The sequence below is a fragment of the Amphiura filiformis genome, chromosome 13 (assembly GCF_039555335.1).
Source record: "Amphiura filiformis chromosome 13, Afil_fr2py, whole genome shotgun sequence".
Lineage (NCBI taxonomy): Eukaryota > Metazoa > Echinodermata > Ophiuroidea > Amphilepidida > Amphiuridae > Amphiura > Amphiura filiformis.
In genome coordinates, this window is record NC_092640.1 from 48,249,766 (window position 1) to 48,269,958 (window position 20,193).

Here is a 20,193-nt window from a genome sequence, read left to right on the forward strand (position 1 = left end):
GCAGGCAGTTCCTTCGGGGACTGCTAGCGCGTCCAAAGGCTCAGCAGCCAGCGAAAGCACTGACTATACGTCGGAGCAAAGTAGCAGGCAGCAGAGTAGACTGGCCCCCAGTCTCGGTTCGGTTCCATCTCTGGATAATGTAACAATAAATAATTATGTAATGCCTTATGAAAAAATGCCAACTCCCCCCCCTTATTTTCTTCAATGCCAAAACCCATTCCTCTTCATCCACAAATCGACGCCACTAATTACACCCACCACAGTCAACCATGCAGCAATATAGAAATATACTCAGTATTATAAGTGAACGCGAAAGTCCATTGAGCGCTGATTCCGAGACTGGTCCAATCTGTTAGAGATCTCACTTCCAAATATTCGTTCAACGAAGCACGGTGATTCTGATGTCAATTACGAAAGTCCCGCCCCAGTTTCAATTCAAATATGGTAGCACAAAGCTATGCCGCGGGATGTGACCAAGATCGGATGGGACACTTGTCAACAACTGAGAGGTATTGAGCTCAAGTGGCACGCGCCTGATAGACCCATGGTACGCAGCGCAATAATAAAAGGCAACCACTCGACTCGGACTTAGGCCTATTGTCCCCATTGCCTACATTATCGCGTGCGGTTTGCAAATGTTTGCACATTATTTAGCTAGGAAGCCTTTTCAAATATCCCCGCTGCCAAGCTGCGTTGATTGGTCGGATACAATATCGTTGTTTAGTCGCTACACAAACGTTAATGTAGTGAAAACATGGACGTGGTATATAGAAAGATTGCGTGACTCCAAATCAGTAAGAGTGAACTTCCAGCAGTTTGTGGGAGCTGGAAGTCAAATTGCCTACAGACTGGGAGGGTCCGTGTATTGGGTTGATTTTTAATGCTATGTAATCTACATTACCAGTCGTTCTCCACGGACCCGAGGGAGGGTCTAGCAGCAGAGCGGTAACCACCAGCGAAAACCCTAGCGGGTTTTGCAGCAGGAGGATACCAGTCGATACGGTAGATTCTGCTGTGACAGCCCCTATGGGTCATGGCAGGTCTGCCTAAGGGGCTCCGGTCCCCGGACAAGCAGGCGGTTCCTTCGGTGCCTGCTAGCGCGTCCAAAGGCTCAGCAGCCAGCGAAAGCACTGACTATACGTCGGAGCAAAGTAGCAGGCAGCAGAGCGGTAACCACCAGCGAAAACCCTAGCGGGTTTTGTAGCAGGAGGATACCAGTCCTCTAGCGAAAATCCTCACGGGGTTTTAGCAGGAGGACACCCGTCTGTTGCAGGCATATCTCACGGGCTCAAACAGCCACAGTAGTAGCCAGCGACGGGCAGCATGCAAGGGTACCCGGCTTGCCTGGGTTGAACCCTAGCATGCATGGGTTCAGCAGAGACGATACCGCGGCTAACGCTGTGGGTGTAGTCTTAGCAGAACCAACTGGGGTTGTCACACGGCAGCGTTCCATGGCGGGACCGCCGAGTGATACCCTGGGCCCTAGAATAGCTGCTGGCTGTCCACAGGGACTGGCTGGCGATTATTCAGGGGTTGGGCTCGCAGTCTCTCACGGGACAGCGACCCAGGTGCATTCGGTGGCAGCTACAAAGACGAGCTACGGCTTGACTTCAGTGGTAGCCGCTATGCACCCGCCCATAGCTGCCGTGAGTGGTCCGCCACACACAGCGACCTTGGGCGAAGCTCTAGAGGGTACAGTAAGTAGCTTGAACAGCCTAGCTGATCAACAACCCACTTATGTCCTCGAGAGCCAGCGGAGCGTGGGTGATCCATTACCGTCAATGGGTCAATTACCCTCTTGATCGATCACTGTCAAATCAACAGGGCATAGCTCCATTGATTGACGCTGCCTATTCAGGTGGCGAGGTGATTGATCGGGGGTATGCACGCTCAGCTACCCGTGGTACTAGGCAAGCTCCCTCTAGCCAAGGGACAGCCGGTATAGCGGGGTACCCATACACACGGCTTGATCCCCTTGCGGGGAACGCAGTGCGGCATGGGTACAGTGGTACACAACCGGAGCCCTCACGGGCACCTACGCTGGAATCACGCATACAGCGGTACACAACCGGGAACCCTCACGGGTACCCATGCTAGTACCGCGCCGGTACCACGCCAGCACACAGCTTGATCCCCCAAACAGGGAACGCAGTGTGGCGAGGGTACAGCGGTCCACAGTTGGGAACCCTCACGGGTACCCACGCTGATACCGCACCGGTACCGCAGCACCGCTTTAGTCGCCACAGTCTCTGTGGCAACAAGGGGAGGCGGTGCTGGTACTGCAGTACCATGGGGTTACCCTGGTGGCGGATCCTTTCAGGGTCAGCTGCCGGCTGGGTATGCCCGTGGTACCCGCCGCAGGGTGTTTCTTCCACGGCCCAGCACCGTGGCAAGTGTCGCCAGCGATGGCCACGCAGTACCAACATCAGCTGTTGACCAGGCCAGCCGGCATGGGGCTAACCCAGATCTTGATCAGGGTAGGCCCGTGCTGCTAGCGCTAGGACGACGGCTGCGAGAGCATGCGGACCCAGTGGTGCCATGGCGGATACCTCAGGGTCTTGCGGAGTACTCCCTCTTCTGCTGGCAGGTAGTCGGCGAGCCACACAGTGGTTATGCCTTCTTACCCGCTTTCAGATGCCCGTCCTCAGTTACCGTCATCATCGGAGCATGATACGGATACTGTGGGCGAGGGAAAGGAGTCGGAAGCTGAGTCCGTGTAGTGACATCACTACAATCTCCTTCCCCGCTGCCCGCGAGGGGAGCAACAGCACTGATCTTCCTCCGGACACCCCCTAAGGGGAGTCCATGGAGGAGGACCAGGGATCCTTTCAGTAGGATGCTCAGCTGCTGCTTCCTCACAGGGGCGCCTGCACTCTCATTCCCGCAAACCTCACGGGTAGATATCGTGGGCTGTCGAGCTCAGTAGAGCTATGACGCCGCGTGCTTGCACGCTTCCTCTGCGTGTAACGCGGGAGGACCACGGACCTACCTGAGGGGATCCGAGAGTGGCCCAGATGTCGTCAAGCGTATCACGCTCAGACAACATCTGAGCTCTTCCGCCGAGGTGAGCCTATTAGCGGTGCTAACAGCTAGCCTCAACGAGAGCTCCATGGGCCTAGCCCATAGGGTGTCCACTCAGCGCCCGGGGAGGGGCCTGCCACTCCAATCGCTCAACGCGATGGAAAGGCAGGGTCCTTTTTCTCTTTGGATGCTTCTGCGCCACGGTGGAGGACCGTGCAAAGAAGCTACCTACGGAGCACTCTGAAGAGGTCGGAAACTGCCCTTACCATGGGTAGGAGCTCCGACTTCAGCAGGCCGTGCACCACCAACAGTACCCGAGCCCACTACCTCTGCAGCACCCATTTCTGGGAGGCGCAAGGGTAGCACAGGAACAGCTGGCAAGCCCGAAGAAGAGCAAGCGCTCTTCCAAGGGAAGCTAGGCAGAGCATTCCTGGGGGCTCAGCGGTTTTTCCACAGGGGATCTCCCAGTGGATCGACCGCTTATGGCTTTCACCCAGAGGTGGGAAACCATCTCTTTGAGCGCCTGGGTATGGTCAGTGGTGAGTGGGGGTTACAGACTGGCAACCCAGTCTCCCCACATTCGTCTGCACATTTCAGAGGTCCACAATAGTGCCGTCAGACGGCCCCCAGCGTCGGGCACTACTGACAGGGATCACACAGCTTCTCACGAAGCGGGCGATTGTCCCGGTCTACCCCCCGTTCTACGGGTGATCTTGGAGCCATTGGCTCCAAGGAAGACCGGCGACGGGAGCCCCATCCGGAACCGCAGGCTGTTGAACACGCTCTTCAGGCCCAAGAGGTTCAGAATGGGGACTCTCGCCTCGGTGCTAGCCTGCCCCATCAGGGGCATGGGAACAGCATCGCTAGATCTCTCGGACGCCTATCTGCATATGCCAATCGCCTCTCAAGATCGGAGGCATCTGCGCTTCTAGGTACAGGATCAAAATTACCAGTTTTGATACCGCCATCCGCCTGTCCATCTCTCCCAGGGTGTTTAACACTCTTGGTCAGAGCGGTGGCAGCGTACCTGAAGCACAGGGGTGTCAACATCAGTTGCTACCTGGACGTTTGGCTCATATACGGACGCACTCCACTGAAGACTACGGGTCTCATGGGGTTGATAGTCCGTGGGTGCGGGACCCTGGATTTTTGATCAGCTCAAAAAGTCCAGCGTGGTCCCGGACGCAGACACCACTATTTGTAGGGGCCCAGATCACCCTCACGGAGGGGTTCGCGTGCTCTCACCCGAGCGGGTGATTTAACATGGTGCGGTGTGTGCCTGACTCTTGGCCGAGTCTCGGGCAAAACCCGCTGTGGCATGGATGAAGGTGGTAGGCCTAATGGCCAGTATGGTAGACCTCGTACTGTACTGCCGTTTCTACGTTAGGCTTACCCAACTACACCTTCTAGCCTGCTTGCAGGCCCAGTCGTCACTCAATATCCCTCGCGTTCCGTTGTCGGAGATCGCGCGAGAGAACTCTGGTGGTGGACCCATCAGCCCAATTTGACCCAGGGTGTCAGGTTTCCTGCACCCCGGTATGTCACGTAGTGACGACCATAGCGCCAAAACGGGCTGGGGGTCCACATCCACGGAGACTCCGTCTCGGGCCTATGGGGGCCATAGAGACAGAGTTTCACATCAACCTCCCTCGCTTACGAGGAGGTGATCGTGGAATCACATACCGTTGTCCTGACGGATAACACAACCGTGGTAGCCTACCCCAACAGACAAGGGGACTCCGGGCCACCACGATTGAGCCTGCATGCACGACACCTGATAGGGTGGTGCAAGTTCAGGCAGATTACGATGAGAGCGATACACATCGCTGGCGTCCACCAGCATCCTCGCGCACAATCTGTCACGAGGAAGGGTGTCGGGACCAGCAGAATGGTCCTTGCTCAAGAGTCGCTCAGACGATCTTCAAGGGATGTACCACCCTCGAAAGATCTGTTCGCATCTCATCGCAATCATCCACTGCCGGTGTACTGCTCAAGGGTCGCGAACCCCCAAGCATTCACCGTGGACGCTCTGTCCATAGACTGGGGAGGGATGACAGCTTATGCAGTCCCTCCGATCTCACTACTCATGAGGGTGGTGGCCAAGATCGGGTGGGAAGACTGCATTGTCATTCTGCTAGCGGCAAGGCCGCTGGCACTCCCCGAGGTACCAGATCTACTCCGGATGCCCGGAGCGGAGGTACCCAGTCTATCACTAGAGCACCTGCAGTTAGCTGCATGGCCCTTACCAGGGAACACGCAGCGAAGGATACTTTTCATCAGAAGCTGTTTTTCTCATCGCCGGGCTAGACGGAAGTCTACCCTCCGTGACGATAGCCAGAGTCTGGCTCCATACTACGCTTGGTGCAATGAGACAAATAGCTCTCCGCTTAGAGCCTCTGTGCTGCTAGTTCCGGAGTTTCTGACAGAAAAGTTCCAAGCAAGACTTCAGCGGGCCACTGGGGCCAGCTATAAGTCAGCTGTCCTCTCCATTCACCGAGGTTTCGAGACGGGTCGACTATCATAGCCGATGGTTACCTTATTAGTCTACGCCGACGGTATGTTCAACGAGTGTCTACTAAAAAGGAAAGTGATCCTCCTAAGGGATCCCAACACAGTCTTAGATTACTTTAAGGGTCACCCTTTTGACCTTCCGTCAAAAGCGACGCTTAAATACGTAACTCTCAAGATGGCTTTCTGGTTTGGCGTTGGCTTCGGGACGGCGGTGCTGAGTTGCACACGGTCTCGAGGTTAGCTTCCGTGTTCACAAACACTGGAGCGACACTGTTTCGGCGCTCTGTTCTCGTGACTACTGAACGGGCGCGGTGCATACCGACATTCGTCCTCTCCAATCCCCAGGGTTGGGCAAGGTTCGGCTGAAGCCAAAGATAGGCTGGGGTGTCCGATAAGGCGCTGCAGCACTATTTCTTCCGAACACAAGCCTTGCGAGGACTCACGACCGCATTCATCACCCTTACAGAGCCTTTCGGTCCAGCCGCTGTCACAATGGCTGGTCCAGGTGTTGGTGGGGTCCGGGATCGCGAAGGTTTAGCGTCCCACGACCCACTCGACACTGAGCTATCTCATCATCTTGGGTATACCGTTCGGTTGTCCCTTGAGGAGATCTAGCAGGCGGTGTCCCGGAAGCCACCTTCGCCTTCTCTACGATACTTCCGTTTACGTTAGTAATCAGAGACGGGCGGGAGGTTTACCGGACATTGTTCGGCGATCATAATACGGTGGTGTACGGGTACCAGGTTTTCAGACTATACAGAATACTCAGCATGGTAAGAACCAGTGTCGCTATTCTTAACCACCAAACTTATTAAGTAAGGAGGTTTATGTCTGTGATCGCGTGGTCTTTTTGTTTCCCGACCGTTGGGGAAAATATTTTCTGACCTCGCGAAAACCATCGCTACCGCTCCCGATCCCTGATCAGATGCTGACCAATCTTGTACCTCCATCCGTCGGTTACTTGCTAGATCGATCTTTCAGATGTTGATGCAAGAAGTATCTTAATCAACATCGGAACGGTAAGATCGACCCGGTGTACTGAGTCTAGTCCCAAACAGAAATGTTTGGTAGACTCATAACCGTGCGATCTTACCTTTCCGATGTTGATTATCCCGACCCCGCCACCCCCTACAAGTTTGGTCCGGTAGGGATCCCAAGTCGGATAAGGGACGATCATATGGTGTGACGTCACCTTTTGGGTGAGTCCACCGGGGATCGGGGTTTTTGTTATTTATTCATTTATGTGGGACAAAATGACTATTGGTTTTCCGCATCTCGGGATCGATGCAAGAAGTATCTTAATCAACATCGGAAAGGTAAGATCGCACCGGTTATGAGTCTACCAAACATTTCTGTTTGGGACTAGTATTTATCTATTTACAGGGTTCCCGTGGTCCTTGAGAGTCCTTGAATTTGAAAACACCTTTTCAAGGCCTTGAAAGTCCTGGAAATTTGCACTCGGTCCTTGAAAGTCCTTGAAAATTGGAATTTTACCTAAAGTATAATTTTGACAAAATTTGGGGAGTGGAGAGGAGCTGTCACTTTCGTTAATTTTTGCCGCATGGAGAGCCGCATCTTGTTTTTTGTGTTGTAGTAAGTCCTTGAAAATCACGCTTTTTGACCTTGAAAGTCCTTGGAAAAGTGACTCGGTCATATTAGGGAACCCTTTTACCATATTAGGCCTAAAGCAAAAATTGTTTGATTGGCATAACCTGACCGACCCTACAAATAGGCCCGACCCTAGACTTTTTTCTTCTTTTTTTGCAAAAAAAAAAAAGTAAATAACAAAAAAATGTTCCAAAGCCTTTGTCATAGGCAATTTACAGCCTAAAATGTGTGTGTAAAAAAAAAAATAATCATTAAAAAAAAATTGCTGACCTACCCTATTTTTGTGTTTTTTAGGCCTTAGGGCTGATCAGTTAAAATGCTTATTTTCCCCAGTCTCCCTCTGTCTGTATAGGGTGGTTCTAAAAAAGTACACCCACTTTTGCATATATTATTAAAGACTTTTAAGCACTGGTGGTGAACAAATCCAAGTAAAGGTCATAAGAATAAGTAGAATTATGATAATTAAAGTCACTACGATTGAAATTCCAGAACGTAGTGAAAAACAGCTTGCCCTCAATGGTCAGTTTTTTCACCTTCAAACATACAAAACATCTCTAAAGTTCAGTCTTAGTAATAGAAACCTTTCTTTGCTGAAGACACCATGTTAACAATGCCTAGAAAAAATGCCTTATGCCTCAAAAAGAGTACCAACATCATCCGCCAGTTTTCTCAGATGAAGCCACCAGATGAATACCTCCCTACGCATGATTAAACCAATCACAGGCTGTGGATTGAGATTTTGATTGACAGGTACAATCAAATGCAGATTAGTTTTTTGTTAAATTTTAGGTTCGATCCTTCATGTAATTATTTCGTGTAAGCTAATCCTAATCCTAACCCTAACCCTAAACTAACCCTAACACTAACTTTGTGTATAATTATATGAAGGAGTAACCAAATTTTATTTCTGACTTTTATATGACATTGTTGAGTTCTTGGGTAGAGAATGACTAGGAAAATAAGTCTCACACACAAGCTGTAGGTTACTATATAGAGTTATTATTGTTCAGTGTATCTACACACAGAGTGAATGAATGACTCTCAACCCTGGTCCACTGCTCCTTATATACACTTTTGGGCTCTGCTAGGGGCCCGCTAAAGTGTGGGTGGAGTCTGTGTTGAGTATGGGACTATGGGCACACATCCTGGTATGAGTCATCCCGCAATAATGGGAGGACTCATCCCACAAAATAATGGGGGCCCGCTAAATAACTGGATGACTCATCCCGCAAAATAATGGGATTGAGCCCGCTAAATAACGGGACGGAGCCCGCAAAATAACGGGATCCCGCAAAAATAGTTGAGGTTGTGCAAGAAACGTAGAATTTGATAAATAACCCCATGTGGGATCTCAACAATATATACTTTCAGATACCATGGACAGTTGGGATGAAGATAAACTGCAAGAAGTGGTTACCAAAAAGCACGCTGAAGCAGACAAGCAGAAAAATCAGAAAACATCAACAGATATTGTAAGTTCAGAGAAGATGTCTTACCCTTCCCAGAATCCTTTGCAACATGATACATCACCTCATTTCTTCATTCCCAGTTGTACAGCTAGGTTCTCTTCAGGGCATAATTTAGTTGGTATCGCATAGCGGTTTACTACTCAATCTTGGCAAAATTTTGCATACAAAAGAATGCAACAGCTAGATCCAAATTTTCATCAATGTCTGTTTTTGCTATACAAATGGCCAACACTAAATTATGCCCTGGTTCTCTTTGTTTTCATTTTAAGAATAGACTTGTTAACATGGGTCTATAGTCAAGAAATAAACATATTTTGCAAGATCTGGATGTGCTCTGCTCATTGAGGTACTTTTGTCACTATCGACCCTGTTGCACTAGATACATGTAGCAAATCAGTACAGGAAATTAAAATGGGAGAAATGCATTATGGGAATTGTAAGATATCTTCTTTGAGAACCTAATTGCTTTTCTTACAGCATTTCTGATTGGCTAATGTTAATCAGAGTGACCAATTAAAATACAGCTTTAAATATTTAAGCTGATCAGTCCTCTTCAGCATTCCTATAATTTCGCCTTGAACTGCCTGTAGATATGAAGTTTGAAGTTTACTTAATTATCACCGCCGACAAATTTTGAGTCTGAACGGCGACTATAAAATGTGACCCATCGCATCGAAACACGGCAGTTGTCGGAAACCCACATTTAAAGATAATAATGAAAATGTGCCCCGAAAAATAAAGAAAATAATAAGGAATTTGAATCCTATTGTCACATAAAATCACCATTCAACATACAACATCAATGGAAGAGGTGTCATTTTAAAGCTTAAAAGCTGTCCTTTAGGCTTTAGTCTGGTAAAGAAACCTACAAGTTCATTTTTGACGACAACTGCCGTGTTTCGATGTGATGGGTCACAAATGTGTTCCATTTGCCATGTGAGCTGGCCGTGTGTGTTTTCTCTGTGTTTGTGGTTGTGTTAGCTCTACGTTGTGTGTTTGCCTGCAAACGAGGACACACACAAGCTTTTTTACTTTAATATAAACTCTGGGCTAGCCTGAGTTTGAGGAAGTCTGCACTAGGTTCCAATTGCATGCCAAATGCATTTGAGAGAATTTTACGTCCGCTATTCTGCATTAAAAATAGTGTTGATTGGTAGGCTTATTTCGTACTCTATATCATACACAGGTTGGTATATACAGAACACACACAAAATCACCATTTTGGTCCTCAGTTTATCGATTAAATGTTGATTCAGACATACATGTACCCGTTTCGATGGCAATACACAATGTCTAAGGTTGCTGGCAAACACAAACAGGAGTGTGTGCTAAAAATGTTAAGCCTGAGCTTGTGATGATTTACCCTCATGATTTGATGGATTTCAATAGGACACAATAACTCTTGGGTACAATGATGACATATGTGAGGTGAAAGGTCACCTATGGTATATTTGAGTGCATCTTACAAAAACGTTCAAGATGCATCACCATGTACAGAAGTTGATGCTATACTTGCATGGAATGATCCTTAGTTCATGGGCAATTTAGGGTGGTATGGAATCTGGGGTAAAAGGTCATTTAGAGGTCAAGTGAGGTCATTCACTGTTGATTCTTAGTCAGTGGGAGTGGTCTAGTTCGTAGACACATTTCTGATTGGACAATCGCATGATTTCGGGTGCCGTCTATCAGGCCGTAGAGCGACCCCCCACGTCATCATGCGTCTTGATAATGCGTAACACAGCGTGTCAGAGGTGCTTGAGTATATATCGCGTTGGTATGCGGAATCGCGAACGCAGCTAGCAGTACGCAGCAACAGAATACGTGAAGTTGTAAACAAGTTTTGTTCATTTTATAATGAGGGAGTTTTTATGACGGTAACTTAGTTTTTGCTTAAAAAATTGTTTACAGTTATTAAAATAATATTTAACTGACTAAGAATGAGAATAAACGATAGGAATTTTTATGTTGCCTATCCTCTACCTATGATAGGCGACAGGCAGGTCCAATATTTTTATCGTAGTGGATACCGCTGCGCCGGCATCCACTACTCAAAATATTGGACCTGCCTGTCGCCTATCACACGAGAGGATAGGCAAAATAAAATTCTATCGCTTATTCTCTAATTTTAGAGCACTAAAGGTTAACATTTGGTCATTTCTCCCACATTGACCCTTGGCATTTGTCATATGAACAAATGTGAGGGGTCATTTGAGGTCATATTCACATATGATAATTTCTTCACAAACTTGCCTTTTCTGATCGCGTTATTTGGCATGGACACATTTTATGTATTTACAAATCTTCTTGTTCATCAAGTTAGCGAATCTGCATGAAAGGCAATGCACATGCTGAAACGTGTAGCCTGAGGTTTGTGATACCATAAAGATGGCAACTCCTTTCTTTTGGAGTGTAAAACGAGGGGATGAGGCTGTGGATCTGTGGGCACCTTTTAAAATCCATACACCCCTATGGAAAACATGACCTTAATCTCCCACACAGGGAGTGTGAATTTCAAATGGGGTTACCTGTATTGACTCAATTTTCTTACTGGTACCAACATGTTGGATTACGTTAATTAATTTACATACGCTCAAACGTTTTTCTTAATTGAAATCTTTCCAAATATTTTGTTCTCAGGTGTGTAAACATTTCATCCAAGCCATAGAGGAATACAAATACGGCTGGTTTTGGGCGTGTCCTAATGGAGGGGACAAGTGCATGTACAAACATGCCTTACCGCCAGGATTCGTCTTGAAGAGAGACAAGAAGAAGATGGACGACCAAGCTGCCGAGCAAGCAAGCATCAGTCTCGAGGAACTGGTTGAGGATGAGGTATGGAAATCCCACCTATTTAGGTGCACCACTGCTCAGCCCCCCTCCCCCCCAAAAAAGAATTTTCAATGCTTCACACGCTGCAGTGTGCATTTGTCTTGGAGAAATTAACAAATTCAATTGTTTTCGAAAAATATCGGTAAAACCATTAGTTGTTGGTAGAATTTTGTGATTACATTTTAGATTAGTGAAAATATATTACAAATTGCGAACTGCGAAAGGCGGCTCAAGCCCAATATCCAGCTTTGAGGTTTAAGAAATGTACTTATTCTATTCCTACAACCAGGATGTCAACCCACACAAAGGGTTTGATTTACTTAAAATAATAAAATAAAATAAATAAATAAAATAAATTTCGGATTTATATAGCGCCTTTTTCCAGCTAGATCTTGAAGGATTCAAAGTGCTGTAATTTCGCTGCCATGGTGAATCATCACAATCAGATCACATCATCTAGGCCAGTTGCAGCCGAACCTCAGTCGCAGACCTATCCGCACTTAGATTGTAACATCCACCAATTTTCTGTGCAGCTCCCCAAATTCCATTGGGTGAAGGAAGTTTTTGATAACCAAACAACTAATCACCGATTTTTTTGAAAGCAGGAGGAAACCGGAGAAAACCTGCGAGAGCGAGCATGGAATCAGGATAAACCAAGTGCACATGAGTCCTTGGGCCGCGCCGGGGCTTGAACCCGGGACCTCAGTGGTGCAAAGCGAGGGAACTAAAGCTGCGCTAACTCGCCCTCTTTAGCGAAAACATTATTTAGGTGATGATGTTATGATATTAGCATTATGTTTAGATTGTAAAAAAACTTGCTATACTTTGATCAGCTCGTAATCGGCGGGCCTTATAACATTGCGGATTAAGATCAAAATATTTTGAGAATTTTCTTGTGACATCTCACCAAAAGCATCACAAATTATTGATTCAAGTCCTATACTTTGTCTACTTTCTTATAACACACAAAATTTAGACCAGACAGGTCAACTAATATAGCACTCTGAATGTAGGTCTACTTTTCGGCGTAGATCAAACTATATGCAAGCTTAAATTTGTGTAGCAGGTTGTCCAAAATGGGGAGTATTTTGCTCTGCTACATTAGGCAAATGGAACTGTGCCCACACTGTTCATCAAATACCTCCATTTTTGAGAATATGGTAGAAAATGGAATTATGGTTATTGCAGTTGAAATCCATACACCGCTTACAGGAGACACAACCTTAATCTTCTACACAGGGAGAGCGAATTTGAAATGGTGTTACCCTGAATGCCATTTGAAATCTACACCTGTGTGGGAGATTAGGCCTAAAAAAAATGTGTTTGATTGGCGTAACACGACCTACCCTAAAATTAGGCCCGACCCTAACTTTTTTATTTGTTTTTGCAACAAAAAAAAAATTTAAATAAATAAATTAAAAAAAAAAAAAAAAAAAAATATTCTAAAGCCTTTATCAAACGAAATTTACAGCTTAAAAAGTAAAAAAAAAAAATTTAAAAAAAAGAATCCCGACCTACCTACCCTAAAATTTTTTTTATATTACGCCAATCAAACAATTTTTTTTTAGGCCTTAAGGTGATAACTTCCATAGTGGGTGTATGGCTTTCAACTGAAAATCCAATTGCTAAATAAAGGAATTCTCTTTATTTCTGAAATCAAAACAGAGAGCCAGGTTGAGCAGTAAGAACCTGACTAAGATTACGTTGGAGTCATTCAACGCATGGAAGGCGAGGAAACTGAAAGAAAAGAAGAGTAAATACACAGCTGACCAGAAGAAGAAGAAGGATGAGCTGAAGGCTGGAAAGAGTCTTGGGGTAAGTGCATTATATTGTGTATTGGGCTACTCAAGTTGAAATCCATTCTGGCGGTCGGAATGACGTCACTTGCGATAGATCGCTAATGCCCATTGGTTGCTTTTGCCGAGATTTGGCTGTTCCATCTCGCCCCCTCGGACACAAAGGGGACACAGACACTTTATGTTACAACCAAGGGGGAAATCACAAAACATATATACCATAAAATATTAAATATCTTGATGAAACAATACCAAAAGTTTGATTTCTTATCAGGGAAATCAACTTTAAATAATTACCAAAGACAAGGCAAATTGGTATTTTCTGTGCTGGGAAAATTGACTTGAACTATAAGGCCCTGTACAACCCAATAGGAAGTTCACGAGTGTGTCCCCTTTGACAGACTTGAGAAGTGGGTAAGTGCAAGAGATGGAACAACCCCGAGCGTGAGACTGCATACAACTTGTATGGAATACATGATCTTAATCTCCCATGCAGGATGTACATGTAGATTTCAAATGGGAGTCTCCCACCCATTCAGTAACCCCATTTAATAGCCCATTTCAATAGCTTGAGTCACAAATTGGTCAACTGCATTTGTTAGGTGATGGTAAAAATCAGGTTAAATTATGCAATGTATTTGTCTGTTTTTTACACACATGGATCATGAATGGGTGTCAAGGGAGTATAATTCAATATCAATTATTTGATAAATCATAAAACAACACATTTGAAATCATTTTGAAGCAACTACTGTAAAATGTCAATAGCGCACTTCAGAAAGTATTCTTGATTCATTGTAATATTTTTTTTTAAATATTCATGAATATTAACTATTTAAAAATAGTTCATGACTTAACCTCATGAATATTAAATAGTTTATGGCTCAATCTCATGAATATTAAATATATTGTGACGCAACCTTGACTCTTACAGGTGACAGGTCGTGAGCTGTTCTCCTTTAGACCGGAGTTAGTTGATCTTGACGATGCAGACGCTGATGATGTCGTAACTTACGTTAGGGAGGAAGAAGAAGAGAAGGTAAGCTTATCCCTCTCAACGTGGGTGTCGAATGTAGACAACAAGTTTCAATTTTTTCTCAATAAATTTAGAAATGTAAACTTCATGAATGAGTACAAACAATTAAGCCTAGTATTGGTTCAGTGGTTTTTGATATAGCTCTTTAATATTTTGAGCTAGCATGCAGAATATTAATGAGGGATTAATTAATTAAATTGGGATATGACAGCTAAAAAAATAGTATATAAAGACATGTAAGCCGCCATTGCCCTAGCAGCGGCCATTGCATATCCTTGAACACTACCATGATTTTACCGGATTTATCGTGTTCAAGCAATAAAATTGCCTGTATCCATGGGTAGACTTTTCCAAGCCTGCTATAGTGTATTTTATTCAAATGTTGAACAGCTATGTTTAATTTGTTTAGCGCATCCCTGAACTTTATTTGTTAAATGTATACATCAAATCGACCAACAGTCCCACGATCCCGTCCAAGAATACAAGAAATTACTCTATGAATCACAAGAATTAACCTACATTTACATGTCCTATACATAAGACTTGGCGATAGTCTATTCAGATATTGTTGTCAATCTCGAGGTGATTCACCCCCATTGATTATCAGTCGGGAATGCGTACTTTATGCAATGCCGATCACGGAGTAGGAATGCTGGGCACATTCGGGGTGCTGGCGACCGTCGATCCCAGCAGCCTCAATGGCAGCCCCAATGTGTGTACCAGGGATGTTGGAGTGGAGCCAAAACAACAGAAAGAATCGCTCTGGTAAATTACTGGAAAGGGTCGGCACGCAGATCAGTAAAATCCTTGGCTTTGACGGTACACAAATACCTTCAATTGCATGCAGCTACAGAAAAACATGATGATAATAAACACAGGGGTGTGAAATCTCTTTTTGTTTTTGTGGAAATCTGCATTTTAAATTTGACTGCCAACTCATTATTTTGCACTGTCTGCCTTTATAAATTGGCACCATGTCTGTCCATCCCCATCTAGCCTTGATTCAAGGCATAAGTCCATCTTAGGATAGTGGTATCGACACAGATAATATTTAAAGATGTTAGAATGAATATTTTAAACAGTTCTCTTAACAAAATAGTGACTGACTTTTAATATTTCATCACCACATCCGTAGGAATTCATCAGAATTGTGACAGGAGCGGTAAAGCTCTATATTTAAAGATCTTTGCTATATGACTGTAGTCAGTAGTCACAGCTTATTAGTCTATAGAATAACAAATCAGTGTAGCCACAAGTCATCACCTTACTGAAAAAAAAAACAACCCCAAAACGCAGTGATTTATAGTGCGCTACGCACAGGCACAACGCCTAGACCAGGCCTTCTCAACTAGTTTATTTGAAGTGCCAACTGGGAAATTTTAGTGATCATGAAGTGCCAACATGTTACGGGAGCGGGTGCGCGACCGAACGCATAGCGGGTGGGGTCCAGGGGCTCGCCTTGTGACCCCTGTGTCCAGTGTCAAAGCCTCAGCCACGGGCAGGCGGTGATGGAAGCGATATCGCCAATTTTGAGGTCGCCATTGGATTAACATAATCATGAAATCTTCACAAACAATTCTAAATTTGTTATGTGGTGTCAAAGCAAAATTATCTTACTCTAAAACTGTTAGGGTTCGACAAAGTACCCCACTGCAAGGCTTTCTAAAGGCTCAGATGTGGTATTTTCACCCCTTTTTTGTTAAAATTTATGTGAAAAAAAATTGTAGATTTACGGTGCGCCACTTCGTGCGCCACTTCGACTAACTCCAAGCGCCACAAGTGGTGCGCGCTCCGCCAGTTGAGAAGGCCTGGTCTAGATGTTGATCCACAAGCCTCAGCACACTTTACAGGTTGTCGTTGACCACTACGGCCCCACATCATTCCATAAACCATTAAACAACAAATCAGGGACTTTGCTGCTTCTAGAGCGCATACCCTAGACATTCCACAAATAACCTTTGCAACCAGGATCAGCTCCCCAAGTTTTGTACAGGTTACAAGACAAATTAGCAGTAAGTTTCTTGTCCAGGGGAATTTCAAGCTAACTCAATTTTTCCACAAGAGTGTACTAGGCACCACCAGGGTTCGAACCCGCAACCTCTCGCACCATTGTCGAACGCCTTGTCGATTGAGCTAACTTGACTACTATGATCACATGTTCAGAGATATCAAGTCATTAGGTAATAACCTCATTTGAAATTCACACTGGAAGGTCTTCCATAGGAAGTGTATGAATTACAATTGGCATAGCCCAATACCTTTACCAAACATCTGGAATCTGCTAGAGTACGTGTTGTTGGTTTGCCTTTGTTTAAAAAAGAAACTGTGTTTATGTTTCAGGATGATGGCCCGGTAGTAGATTTAACATTTGAGAATTTAGCAGCTGCAGCAAGAGAAGCTGACAACTCAGGGACTGTGTCCACTAGCAGCAAACGAGAAGGAGACACCAGCGCCTCAGGTGCGGCACAGAGAGTGGGAGGTGAAAGGTCAGCCGATAACCCTGCTGGGGTAGATGAAGCTGGTGAGTGAAATATAAACATTGTGGGTTTCGTTTTAATGCCAAGTGGACTTAAGTGCATAGTTTATAACAAAGGACTTAAATAACCTTAAATTGCTTGATAGTGTTGACTGTTGATCTTACCAACCTTTCACCTACTGAAAAGGGAGCTGAAGACCATTAGTGATATGTGGCACTATCAAGGGAAATGAGTCGGATGTCGCTAACATTAAATTTTCAGATATTGGCAAAGGTGCTTTACCTCCCTTGCCTCACCCCACCCTAGTGTAATGGGAAACTGATAGGAGAGTGCTGAGAGAAGCTGTACTATTGTCACAATACGGTTGTTTCCTAATTTCATTATTTTTGTTGTTCGTACGTCACAGGTGAATCCAAGAAACTCAATGAAGCTGCTGCTTTACCTGCAAGTGAAGTGAATGGCGCCGCCGCCGCAGCAGAAGGCGGCCTTGTCAATGGCATCCAAGTAGATGAAAATCTATTTGCCGGAGAAGTAGAAGTCGATGAGAATTTATTTGATGCTGAGCTGGACGAGCTTGACGAAGACCTCGAAAATATAGATCTAGAATGATGTCAGGTTTTGGGAAACTTTGCTGATAAACATATGACTTGAATTTTATAGAGAACTATTTATCCTGCTTGCAAAATATAGCACCCATGCAAACTGGGCCCTGTGATGACAGTGTCTGTTATGAGAATAAGTTTGATTGATAGTATTTTGCAGTAAACCTTTGACGAGCGCGTCTACCGTGATGTTGCAAATTCAGAGATAACAACGCGTACGGCGCACAGCTCATTCATAAATTTCCACTCAGCAGCCAATCAGAGACAAGTGCGTCCAACGCAGTGAATACGCGATATATGCTAAAAATACGCGCTCGTCAAAGGTTTACTGCAATTGATTATAGGTAATTCCATTTGAAATTCATACACCCTGTGTGGAAGATAAGTCATGTGACTCATGTCTTCCATAGGGGGTGTGTGGATTTCATTACTGCAAATAGGCCAGTGGTATGTTCAATGTAGGCTACCAAGCTGGTGTCAGTTTGTATATGTAGACTGCAGAATACGAAAGAAGGCACACCTATCAATAAAAAGGAGGCTCGATCCACTTAGTCTGGCTTACCCAGCAAACACAAATTGTTTCACATAAATGGTGTAAATGTTTGGGGTATAAATAGGGTATAAAATATTTACACCTTTGAATTTGGTAGTAACATACGTGCATGGTTTGCTGAATAACACATACTATAATGAAAGACAAAGATAAAAAGACTAGTTTGCGTCTGACGTCACTGTCAATCAATTTCTCTACGATCCTTGATTGGCTAATAGCGCGTATAAGGAAGGTCGATTCATCTGGCTGGTGCCGATCGGAGAAAAGGAATAGCAGTGAATGGCGAAAATTACGTACAAGGCCAAAATCAGCTTTTCTAGGCATTGTGGACATGGTGCCTTCGGTAAAGAAAGTTTCCTATTATAAAGACCTAACTTTTGAGATGGTTTGCATGTTGAAAGGTGCAAAATTAACAATAAGGCGCCCTGTTATAAATCTGCGTTCAGCAAGTCATCATCACGACACTTGTAAACAAACCGTGCTCGGAGTTTGATTGACAGATGACGTCAGACGCAAACTAGTCTTTTTATCTTTGTCTTTCATTATAACCTAATTCTCGACACGCTTGGGTGCAACCTCTTGAGCCTTTTTGAAATATGGCGGGCACAAAAGGATAGAAGCATACAAAAGATTACAAAAGTACGCCCTCTCCTTTTGTGCCCGCCATATTTCAAAAAAGGGCTTATGGAAGTACTGATATCACAACCAAACTTGAGGTGAAAACGAAATGTAGGCCAAATGAGGGTCACATTCCAACAGCATTGGGCTATTCCAGTTTAAAGCCACACACCCCCTATGGAGGACATAACCTTGATCTCCCAATAAGGGAGTGGAAATTTTAAACAGTCAATGTGTCATCTATTTTAGGTAACCTCATTTTCAAATTCACTCTCCCTGTGTGGAAGATCAAGGTCATGTCTTCATTAGGGGTGTATGGATTTTTACTGGAATAGCCCATTGAGGCAAGAAAGTATTAATGCCACATCATGGCACGGCCTTCTCTTGGTTACTCCATTTTGTTTTAGTTCATTATTTTTGTCGCATTAATGTAAAATTATTCAGTTAACATTATTATAACAGTGAGAATGACACAGCGGATTTTATATCTGTATCTAACATGTACAATTCATATGTGTTGAAGCAGTAGAAGATACGGATTGAAGAAGCGATGTGTAAATACTTTATTCTGTGAATAAATGAGGAGGGGGATAATTTTATTTCATTATTGAGAATGTTAGTATTAGGTATGTTTTATATTGTTATGCCAGTGGCAGTGTGTAAAATGGAGCCTGTCTTGGACGGGATACTTTGTCTTTGGAGGTGCTATTTCCAAACTGGTCCATCCGGCGGATGCCCCGAAATGTTAATAATACTAATGGAGGGTTCTTAGTAGGCGCACAATCTTTAAAAGAACTAAAGGCGCACAAACTAGAGGGCACGGTGGCTCAGTGGTTACGGCTTGGACTCATAATCTGAGAGCTTGCTCGACGTGCGTGGGTTCGAGTCCCCGTCCCACCACCGTGTTGCGCCCTTGGGAAAGGCGCTTTACCTCGCTTGCCTCACCCCACCCAGGTGCAATGGGAAGCTGTTAGGGTTAGTCACAGTCGTTGTACTGCTGAACCCTGCGCCATTTGTAGGCTGCAAACGTGGTTCCGGCATAATCTAATGACGGAGGAATAAATGTAAAGCGCTTTGAGGCTGTTTCCGGCATAACGCGCTATATAAATATCTACATTTATTAAACAATAAAGACAAACAAGTTACATCTGTGAATCAGGAAAAGCTAGTAGTCGTGGCGTACTGACCGCCAAAATATCAGGAGTCACTGCGAGTTATTATTGACCTCGCAATAATTGCACGGCCAGGCAATCAATTTCTTTTGATTGGATCACAGGCTTCGCGTATATTAATGAGGTTATGAATAGTTTTTAGTTGCTTTTTGGCTGAATTTTACACACTGCCAATGGGCACTACCGATTACTTCAGTATAAGGAAAAAACATTTCAGTATCAGAAAAACTTCATCAAAGTATACATTCTCAGTTCATGCATGCTAGACGTGATTTATTTTTCAGTTTGAATTTATAGATAACGGGGTTGAATAAGGCATGTGATATCCGACTTGGCTAATCCATTTAAAATGCACACTCCCCCTGTAGAAGATTTTGGAAATATTTTCCACAGGGGGAATATGAATTTCAAATAGAATGAGCACATTAACTAACTCTATTTGAAACTCACCCACCTTCTATGAAAGATTCATGCTGAATCTTTCTCAGAGGGTGTATGGAA

The 20,193-nt window shown here is 44.7% G+C and overlaps 1 protein-coding gene across 1 annotated transcript in view; it reads left to right on the forward strand.

Annotated features, from left to right (window-relative positions):
- The window catches only part of LOC140168467 (zinc finger CCCH domain-containing protein 15-like), a 34,425-nt gene extending 15,094 nt beyond the window's left edge, over positions 1 to 19,331 (forward strand). Inside the window, exons 4-9 of the mRNA XM_072191865.1 lie at positions 8,512 to 8,612; positions 11,247 to 11,441; positions 13,104 to 13,253; positions 14,169 to 14,273; positions 16,611 to 16,791; positions 17,154 to 19,331. Coding sequence (XP_072047966.1) covers positions 8,512 to 8,612; positions 11,247 to 11,441; positions 13,104 to 13,253; positions 14,169 to 14,273; positions 16,611 to 16,791; positions 17,154 to 17,356 — 935 coding nt within the window. The 3' untranslated portion in view covers positions 17,357 to 19,331. The remainder of the gene's footprint in view (positions 1 to 8,511; positions 8,613 to 11,246; positions 11,442 to 13,103; positions 13,254 to 14,168; positions 14,274 to 16,610; positions 16,792 to 17,153) is intronic.
- Positions 19,332 to 20,193: the final 862 nt, after the last annotated feature.